This window comes from Festucalex cinctus, chromosome 14, assembly GCF_051991245.1.
Source record: "Festucalex cinctus isolate MCC-2025b chromosome 14, RoL_Fcin_1.0, whole genome shotgun sequence".
Classification (NCBI taxonomy): Eukaryota; Metazoa; Chordata; class Actinopteri; order Syngnathiformes; family Syngnathidae; genus Festucalex; species Festucalex cinctus.
Genome location: NC_135424.1, coordinates 10,325,357 through 10,336,339, shown reverse-complemented (window position 1 = coordinate 10,336,339; position 10,983 = coordinate 10,325,357). Strand labels below are relative to the sequence as shown.

The 10,983-nt window shown below is 37.6% G+C and overlaps 1 protein-coding gene across 2 annotated transcripts; it reads left to right on the top strand.

Moving 5' to 3' along the window:
* The first annotated feature begins 2,198 nt into the window (after positions 1-2,198).
* Positions 2,199-9,545, top strand: LOC144001452 (opioid growth factor receptor-like protein 1). 2 transcript variants are annotated; one of them, XM_077495778.1, is made up of 8 exons: positions 2,202-2,355; positions 2,438-2,590; positions 4,151-4,237; positions 4,497-4,575; positions 4,771-4,849; positions 4,991-5,057; positions 5,799-5,944; positions 6,113-9,545. In XM_077495778.1, exons 3-8 carry the CDS (start codon positions 4,181-4,183, stop codon positions 6,645-6,647), a joined length of 963 nt encoding a protein of 320 aa, XP_077351904.1. In that variant the 5' UTR covers positions 2,202-2,355; positions 2,438-2,590; positions 4,151-4,180; the 3' UTR covers positions 6,648-9,545. The 2 variants fall into 2 exon arrangements, with proteins under 2 accessions (XP_077351903.1, XP_077351904.1); XM_077495777.1 differs by having other exon boundaries at positions 2,199-2,590.
* The last annotated feature ends 1,438 nt before the right edge of the window (positions 9,546-10,983 follow it).

Sequence of the window (10,983 nt, the reverse complement as noted above, 5' to 3'; positions counted from 1 at the left end):
TTTTGCTTTTGTTTACAATGAGGGTGCAACATTTGCGTTTTAGAGTGCACTTTATTACAAGAGTCATGGTGCAATTGCTATAATGCGATGCACTGTTTTATTACAATATAATACATTATAATGTATTGAAATTTAAATATCATGCCACTTTAGATGCAATTACAAAATACTGTGAAAAGGTACATTACATTGAAAATATGTTTTGTATAGTAATTTATTTGGCTATGCATGTATCTGGAGATTGTGTTATCTGTACAGTAGGCCAATATATTTATATACTAAATTTTGATTAGCTCTTCTTAATGGATTTAAATAAGTCTGATTTCTTGAACTCTTTTTTTTTTTTTTTTTTTTTTTTTTTTTTTATCAACATTGCATGGTGACTCATTTTGGGAAAACAGTTACATTATACAGCCACCCTTTCCCCGTTGCATTTTTTTGTTTTTTGTAGGCCTGCTGCTCGTTTGAAATAAACATTCAAATTAGAGCAAAAGGAACAAAGAAATTGAAACATATCAGGCTGGAAAAGGCTACAAAGAAATTTTCACGGACTCCAGCAAACTATGGTTATTGAGAACTTGCACCATTCACCAAAATATGATATGAAGTGTTACCTATTGTAGTTTAGCAACCTCTATGCAGATGACTGAGAACAGTGGTGTACCTTTCCAGTAGTGGCTGGCTAACCATAATTACCCCAATAGTGCAACAAGGTTACAGTAGAAACCTGAACAGTATCAAATTAATTAATTAATAATAATAATAATTAAGCACATGAATAAAATACATAATCTTTTTGAGATGTGTCATCTGCATTATTGGGTCTAGTGTCTCTCAACTTCTTGACAATATGCCATAAATTCTCTATGTGATTCAGGCCTGGTGAGCTTCTTGGCCAATCAAGCATAGCATATGGCTATTTAGTTTTAGCAATAACCTTGAGTGAGGTACTTTCCTAATGAAGTGTGTTAATAACTGGACAAAAGTCAAGTCAGCACTATTCCCTAGTGAAAAAGACTGGGAGAACATTTTGGCTCAATAGGGCTTTGCAGGGATTTGAAGTCAATTAGAAGGTAGGGAGGGAGGCAGAGAGAACAGAAAGACAGACAGAGAGAGACATGCAGAGAGAGAGAGAGCACTGCATGATGATTACATTTACCCCTATCTTTGTTTGAATGCTAAAATCTTCCACTTGTGGTGTGGGGGTTGGGTAGTATAGTAGCTTTCTGTCACTGTGCTGGCTGACTGTACAATCACGTGGTACAGTTCGGTCCTGATGCTGCTGTTACTGGAAAGCTGCGTACACAGGGGGTGATTAATGCCACACATACAACAGCAGGCTGGGTGATGAAAAGGAAACTGGATTGGAAATCACATCATCCTCTTGTAGAAAACAAAACAACAATAATCGCACGAGATTCAACATTATAGTAATATTGGCTCCTATATGTTTAAAAAATATATATATATATATATATATATATATATATATATATATATATATATATATATATATATATATATATATATATATATATATATATTCACTTTTAATTTGTGTGTAGTGCAAAAAAAACAACAACAACAACAATAAAAAATAAAAATAAAATAATAATAATAATAATAATAATCATAATAATAATCATAATAATAATCATAATAATAATAATAATACCGTGATTGGCTGGCAACCAGTCCAGGGTGTCCCCCGCCTACTGCCCAGAGCCAGCTGAGATAGGCTCCAGCATCCCCCGCGACCCTTATAAGGAATAAGCGGTCAAGAAAATGGATGGATGGAATAATAATAATAATAATAATAATAATAATAATAATAATAATAATAATAATAATAATACCGTGATTGGCTGGCAACCAGTCCAGGGTGTCCCCCGCCTACTGCCCAGAGCCAGCTGAGATAGGCTCCAGCATCCCCCGCGACCCTTATAAGGAATAAGTGGTCAAGAAAATGGATGGATGGAATAATAATAATAATAATAATAATAATAATAATAATAATAATAATAATAATATGCTGACAATGAGAAGTAGTACATAATTAATCGCAACTTGGAAATACAAAATACAAAAGGTAGCGGTTGTTTTATTTGAATTTGGTAACCATACGTCCAGTCTAAATTAATTTATTGTAGTTCTTGGAGTCCTGTTCCTATTGGGCAATGAAGAACTAACCAGCCCACATACATCAACACGCATCCTCGTTGCTAGGCTTGAAATCTTTTGTCCCTGTCATTTACACACTGAATGGAGGAGAGGAAAGGGCAAGTCGGCGGTGCTCGACAGCCGCAAAACAAATGCCAGTTTGCAACATTATAATATTTAATAATGTAATATTAGGTGAGGTGAGGGGAACGCTCTGAGGGGAGTGGGTGCCGTGTGTTCTTAAATGGGAAATTTGTTGGACAACTGGCGATTCAAGGAGCCGAGAACGGTGGAGGAATGCGACTCGACGTGGGGTTCGGACTCGGAGAGCGACGAACCGGCAGTGGAAGAGGACAGCGGCATCTCCGAAAGCGTCAGCCCGGCGGAGAGCGAGTGGCCCGCCGGAAACAATGGAGACTCGTCCCCGAAGGTATACGGACCGGTGCAGCTTTAGCTAGGTGCTCGCCCACGGGGGCAAAGCGGAGGAGCGAACAAGCGGACCAGGACACAGAAAGGGCAAATTACCCTTTAATTCACATCAGTATGACGTAATTCGAAGGTTTATTTATTTTTTTGGCACCGATACCGATAGGTTGTGAACTTTAACCCGTAACATATTCATACATTACATGTTTGCTTCACGTGACATCAAATAAAAGCCAGCAGCACTTCCTTGTAAGCGGCTGTAAACCTAAACCAGGCAGCTACACAAGAACCATCTCCATTGTTCACATTACATTCCTGTACTGCAGATCTGTAAAAATAAAATAAAATAAAATAAAATCCTTGGCTACATATTTGCTGTACCAAATATCCTTTCTTTCAGAGAGGTCGAGTTAATTCAACAATACAGTTTGTAGTTTGCCGCCTAGAACTGTAGTGCTTTATAATATACTGGAGCTGTGGCATTTTTGTGACCTCACTTTATATGACAAAACATGAATGGGTACATTGCAGTTTTACACCACTGCAAACTGAACCACATGTAGTATCTCTGACAATGTTCAATACTAAAACTGACTGCTATCTTTACAAAGGTAATTCTTCAGATACTCTTGCATTGTTATCATTATGCTTGTGCATTGTGCAAGTCGTCATAATGTTGTGGCTGTGTGGTGTATTAAAGCTACACTTAAGCCCAATTCACACTGGCTGCGGAACGGATGTGGTCAACATTTATTTTAAACAAACAACAAAAAGAGAGAGCGGGCAAAAACAAAAAAAAAAAAACAAAAAAAAACATTCATCACCAAAAAGGAAAAAGGAAACCACACAAAGAAAAGAAGTGCCACCTTGTGGTGCGGTGCCACACTGCCGAATGTTACGGGCTGTAGGCACAAACCATTATGCCGCCTTATGTTGTGTTTTATGAATATGTGTAGACAAGCACGGTGGTATAGTCAGTGTTCCTCAGATTTATTAAAAATAAAAATAAAAAGGCAACCGAAATTTGAAAATTGAGGACGTGGTCATTACTTTCTTCCATGTGGTCAAGTTGTCAATATCCTTGCAATGAGATGTAAATAAATTGCAAAATGGACCAATCCCGTGCTTTCCTTCGAATTTGCTGTTTGTTTAATTTGTCACTTCCGTTTCTTCTCAACATATTGAATCAGGCGAAAACTGCCCACTAACAGCTCATTGTGCCGATGATGTCAGCCCGAGCCATACTTGGCATCGCTTACTGATACTCAAATGACTGCTGACGTTGGCTTGCTATGTTGCCACCTTCAGAGTTGACTCCGTGTCTGTTCCGGTCTGACTTGGAGTGAAACATAGACTAGCCTGGGCTTGAAAATTGACACAAGAAATTAACCAGCGATGTATAGCAATGCCGTATTCCCCTAAATATGGAATTCTTAATCTATATAGGAAACTTCTTTTATTGCACCTGGTTGACACTTGAGTAACATTACACCTCCTCTCTTTTTTAAACAAAATGGTCTCGTTTTATGATTCTATTGCATTTCTCTCTTTCTTCCTCCTGCAGCTGACTGACTCTCCAGAGTTTCTTCCAAAGATGAAGAGGAGTTTTTACGCTGCCAGAGACTTGTACAAATACCGCCACTGCTATCCGGTAAATGAATGTAGACACACCGATCTCCCACAACACTTTTAGTATGCATACAGAAGTGTCCCAAAGACACGTTGTGCTGCGGTTCGAACTTGTGCCGCAAATGTAACTCAATCATTAACCCAATCACAACAAAAAAGCATGTTGTGCAACAATAATACTTAATTATGTTTATAATTTCATATGTGACTATAGAGCAAAGGGGGAGATGGTTTTACAGGTTTAACGTTGCTTTTTTTGTAACGTGTATGTGTGTGTGCAGAATTACAAAAAGTCCCGGCAACCCAACGAGTACCGTAACTTGCGTTTCTACCTGAACAAGATCCCACTTGTACCTGATGGTGAGCCAGACACATCATTATATATACGCATACATTATGTGCACAAGACCAATTATGTAGTGAGATTTGATATTGGCAAAGGGATTATTGTGTTTCATTTTGAATTTGTTTTGGAAAGACCAACAAATGAGTGAAGTGATTCCACACATATGGCTAAATATCCATGTCTGTTTATAATGTACGCTGTCTTGTTAGGTATCTATATAGAAGAAATTTTGACAAGGTGGAGAGGTGATTATGACAAGCTGGAGCACAATCATACCTACATTCAGTGGTAAGACACAATATTGTGCATGTGTGTGTGGCACCATTGAAATTCCAACTCCACAAAAGGTTTGAATGATCCATCCTGATATTTTGTACTTTACGAACAAGTTTTTCCCTTCTTTTTTTTTCTTCAATTGCTGGATGGAAGGCTGTTCCCATTACGAGAACAAGGGCTAAACTTCTACGCACATGAACTGACTCAGGATGAGATTAAAGTAAGACACTAACACGATACATATGAGCAGAATGTCTACAGTTTTGTTTTGCCCAAGTTTTTAAGTCTTCCAAAATGTGTCAGTGATTTAACCCTATTAAGCCTGAACCATGAAATGAGAGAAAATTCTGATTCTTTTGTAAAGAGTATTTATTGGTCCTTTTGAACAAACATTTTTTTTTTCTTGAAAATCAACTTACACATATGGCTTTGATGTCATATCCGGTCACAATGCTTTAAAATAGTACATTTATAACTGTCAAAAATATAATGATAAACAGACATACAGTATCAAACACATTAGTATTTCAAAGAATCAGAAAGAACATTTCCCGCTATTAATAAGTATAGGAGTCTCTCCTTTCTCAATTGGGGCAATCTCGCAAGGTCGCTGGAAAAGCCATCAGTCAGAGCCATAGATAGAGTTGGGCCAAATCAGTTTCAGAAGGTAACAAGATGGCGTCTATATGTCATGTGACCAGCAGTTGACCAATCACAGCATACTCTACGCTATGATTGGGTGATACTGCCCTCTTATGTATTATCCGTGAAATGCATGTGTCAGATCATATACGTCAGGATTTTAATGGGGGGAAAAAAGCATTATGAAATAGAGGGCTCAAAATGTCTTGTATTTAATGATACATTTGTCTTTATGGGATTCGTGCCGACCATGATTATTACTACAGAAGACAGCTAAATGCAAATGACCCTTTTTAAGTGCCATTGCTGACTCCTCCAGGAATTCCAAAGCACTCGAGAAGCCAAGCGGAGGTTCTTGGCAGCTTATTCCCTAATGTTGGACTTCTATGGCATCAAACTACTCGATAAGAGCGGAAATGTCACTCGTTCTTCCAACTGGCAGGAGCGCTTCCATCACCTTAACGAGTAAGCACACAAATCATTTCATACTTTAAGTCCCCACAAGGAACTGATTCATGGTAGTACAAGGTTTTTTTTTTCTTTTATTTCTGGGGAGTTTCTCTCATCTATATTTCGCTGACAGGTTTTCACGTAGCATCAACCAATTGTCTGTAACGTGTCACTTTTGTCAAGGTCACAGCACAACTACCTGCGCATTACCCGCATCCTCAAGTCGCTGGGCGAGCTCGGCTACGAGGCCTTCAAAGCTCCGCTGGTCCGCCTGTTCCTGGAGGAGTCGCTGCTTCGCAACACGCTTCCCAACATGCAACACAGCATCCTGGAATATTTTGTGTACACCATCCGCCGGCCAGCCGTCCGCCGACAGCTGCTGCGCTACGCCCGCCAGCACTACAGGCCCGCTCACGCCTTCCTCTGGGGTCCTCCGCCGAAGAGATCCAAACCGAGAAGTGGAGATGCTGGTGCTAGTGTGGGGGCTGGGAGCAGCGGGATCCGAGCACCGGCTCCCACACCTGAACCGCAGAGGAGGGGGGAGATGAGCTTCATCCCTGCATCTGCATGTAGCGGGACACTTGTGTCTTACTCTGATGATGTGGCTGGCGAGAGCTTGGATGGATACGCGCCATTGGCATCCGGCATGGATGAACTGGAGGGAGCACTTATCATGATGCTGGACAGGAATGATTATAGCGAGGCTGTTTCTTTGTAAGGTGCTGGTTGTCTGCTTTGACTGGTACTGGCTTTTAAAAGTAAATTAGTCATATTCATGTGAAGAAAAAAAAAATCTGCTAGTTCTGTAGGTTTTTAGGACCCTATACAATAGGAAAGTACATTTAGATAAAACAGATTATTGTATTTATTCATTGTTAGTGTAGAAAATCCTAAGGGCTTTTGATAAACATATATTAGCTGTCAACTAATTTACGCCATGCTAGAGAATGTTGGCTAGGACATGAAAAAAACAAGAAGAAAAAAACAAGACCGCAGATGGATTAAATACCCGAACCATGTGAAACGCTCAAGGCCCAAATCAGGGACATCTGAACACAAGACTTAAGACGGCCTTACTGTACGTATATTTTTGTGAGCTGGAGGGCGCTTTAGCCAACATTAGTGATGTTTTGGGCTAGTTGAGAAGCAGGTGCTTGCCATGCTGACCCAATGATAACATTATTCAAACCCTGAAAGCGGAGCCAGGGTAGGAACCAGGATGAAGCCGACTTTGTATAACAATGTGAAGCCAGATTTCAGGGAGATCTTTCTATTACTTTTCAAACTCAGCAAAACAACACACAGGATCAGACTCAGTAGATTTAGAACACAGCAATACTTTAATAATTATGTATATATTTTAGAGTAATGAGACATTCAGGTTTTGTCCCTGATCACTTAAAATAGTAGGTGAAAGGTGAAACATATATTTGACTACTCCTTTTAACGACATTGCACAACATCTGCAGATTAATGTGACTCACTGGTATTTCTAGACTTTTAAGATGGGCCATGCACTTTTTTGTGACTGTCTTTCTGAAAAGATAAATGCAATTAAAAAAAAAAATGCAGGTCAATAGGTTTTGATTAAGCTAAAACTTAATTTTTAGTGCCTGGCTTAGAGGATCTACTGTAGTTGTTGTGATTGAAAATAGTAGGTAGGTAAATGTGTCACAAATTACTGTTATACACATAATAAACTATTCGTAAATCCTAATCAACTATTTACGTGTTAACCATCAAATTTATATGAATAAACAATGTATAGATCCTTAATAATGGCACTTGTAAAGTGTGCTGTACAGTACCTCTAAGTATTAATTACAAACACATTATCAATAGTGTTTGTCTGTTAAAGTATATTTTATAGCTTTTTGTCTGCATAGAAAAGCAAAATCTACTGGGGGAGTTGCCATTGTACATTCAAAATCTACAATTCATGTGTTGTAGGTGTTATATTGCTTATGGAGTATTAGGGCGACATTGAAATAAAATAGGTCATGTAAATAGTCATACGATTATGAATAAAAACGTCAGATTTCCCAGAATGAAATTTTACTTTGAGATAGTGATAGGAATATGAAGCTTCATGAAGCACTTGCAATCTTTTTTTAATCCTCTAGGTGGTGCACTTGGTTTAGAGATAAAGGCTAGTTTGTGCAATGGAAATTGGTACAATTTCCACTGCATCTTTAAACCAAGAGTGACATATTGAGGAGTCAAAAAAGTGCTCCATGAAGCTTCACTTGTCCATCACTACTCTGAAGAACTGTTGAGAACCCTCCTTAGTTAAAATCTTGTACGTTTGAGAAACAGATTGGTACATCAACAAAACGGGATTGTTCAAAATCTCGGTGACTCACTAAGATCACCTCTTTCGATGAGTTTCTTCAATCATCAACACAACATTGTTGCTCTTAAGGTAGGAATGAAGATTGCAGAACAAGTGATATTCAAATATGGCTTCCTGTATCACCCAAACGCCTTCAGTCGCCAACTGGCTTCAAATAACAGGCCACAATTGAGTCATGTGTGGTGTGCTCAACTTTTTTTTTGGACAATCTTTGTCTTCCGCGCAGTCAGGTTACGTCAAATTGCTGATCTACTGCTAGCTGTGAATACAAATGCAACATATATGGAAGTTTTAAGGTTTCACAGTCATATTTAGAGTTATGTACATTTCAACAATGGATACAAATATTTTTATTTTTTTTTATACCAAGGCTATATGACAGACTGCCTGTGAATTGTGAACTATGAGCCCCTAAATGTGAGTCTTTAAGGGTATTAAGGTGCACAAAAAAAAACAAAAAAAAAACGACCATAATATAAACATACTGTAATTCTTTGAGTAAGCATTGTCTTATACTAGAATGACAACAATTGTGTTGTATCTTGTGCTTTTTTGAGTATCTAAATACAGAATAGTACAAGGTTGGCGTCATCACTATTTTTGTTTTTATGCTAAATATGAGCGAGTGCCACAGAAAGTGTCTCTTGTACTCAGCCAGACAGGCCTTATCACACCATTTTCAAATCTAATTTGGCAGATGTTTGTGTTTGTAAAGATGAAACGCCTTCACTGACCTCCCAACTTGTGTTCTTCCTGCAGGCTGATGACAAGGTCGTACCACAGCCATGCATTTGATAAAATTGTAAAATGAACTTTTCAGGTGAAATATGTCTTCACATGGGCTAAACTATGACATATTTAACATACTGTATTGTTGAGTGTGTGTAACGGATACTATTAAGTGCCTTTTTTGTATTTTATTGGTGTCTGAACTGATAGTATTTGCTAATCAACTTACTGTGCTTTTTTTTTTTGTTTTTTTGTTATAGAATTTAAATATATACCGGTACTGTGCGCGTGCATGGATATTCAGTGTGAGGTAATTATTTGTATAGAAGAATGAATATATATCAAACTTTGTGGAAGATTGGAGAAAACAACTTGGAGTAGTTTGTATTAGGCTCAGTTAATCAATATGACTTTTCCATGTATGACTATTGTTCTTTTAGTACTTATTACAGGACTTTACAGTACTAATGTAGGGTACAATAATTCAAAATGAATGCACACAATATCAAATAAAAATTGGGCTTGTGGATAAAAGTCTAGATTGTGTTCATTGTTACAGAAATGCACTACCAGTCAGTACATTAGAATTATTTCATCTCATTTGCGATTCACAGCATTGAATATACACTTGTTTTATGTGGGTGTGTTTGTGTGAGAAAATGCCATGTCTCACTAAATTGACACTTCCCTGTGAATTGTTGCCCAACAACAGATGGCATCTCCATGTGCTTCCTGTCTTCTTCTTCTTCATTTCCTGCCAGCACAGTGTGCTGCACACAATATTCTTGTTTTTTGTTTATTTACTCTCTCAGTCCTTCATGGTAGATCAGGAGAAATTAATTAAATTAAAAACAGAAATTAAAGTCAACTCAAGTTGGAGGGAGGGAGACTTATAATTCAGCCTTATAAGGCAAATAAAGAAGTACTGTACATTAAAATGAAAAAAAAAATGTCTAAGTATTATTAAGTGTATATATATATATATATATATATATATATATATATATATATATATATATATATACACACACACCAATAATTTTAGAGTTCTATGTGGAACGATCAGTCAAAAAATGCAGCTACAGAAGAACATCTAATTACTACAATATTTTTGGGAGAAGTGGTGCATTATCATTTGACTTAATCAACAAATAGAGTATGTGTCCCAATTCCCTTGAATATTCCCTTTTTCTCTTGTAATAGGACTCTCTGGACTCAGTCATATGCTCAGAAATAAATGCGTGTGCGCTTGCGTGCGTGTCAGTTCCTGCTCTAGCGGGACAGTCATGACCCAGGTTGCTGGGTCAGGAAAAGCAGCCAGTCAAAGACGAACCGCTCCCTTTTTCCTCTGCTGAATGGTGAGCATTCCACACTCGCAAGGATGTCAGAGGAATTTCACAAAACCGTTTGTTGATACAGGACTGACACAGCTCTTTGTTTATTTAAGCCTATACTACACTGAATGATACACTATCGTTGAGAAAAAAAAAAGAAAAAAAACAAAAAAAAAACAGCTGCCATAGCTCAGATTCAGTGGTTGTACCTCTACAGTAGAGCTGGCATAGGCTCCAATCCATCCATCCATCCATCCCGCAATCAGCTATTGTGTAGCAAATTTGTTTTGATTATACTCAAGAGGAATTCACATTTGATCAATAATTTATATTATTAGCAGAAATAGAAGGCCCAAAAATAAAACTGTACTTTGGTGCCCCCTGGAGGTTTGGGCCAAATTAACGTGTCAGCATAAGATCATTGCAGTATGCAAGTAAGACTAGAAATTGTATGTAATTTTTTTATTGCAATTATTAAGAACAAAATTGTCACAATCATTGGTATGATCACAATATTAAAAAATAAAAATAAAAAACAGGCTCCAAAAATATAGCAAACTATTTTATTTGGAAGACAAAACTCAAGTAATGACTCTATACACATAAAAAAAATAATATAAACGACAAATGAAGTGAAC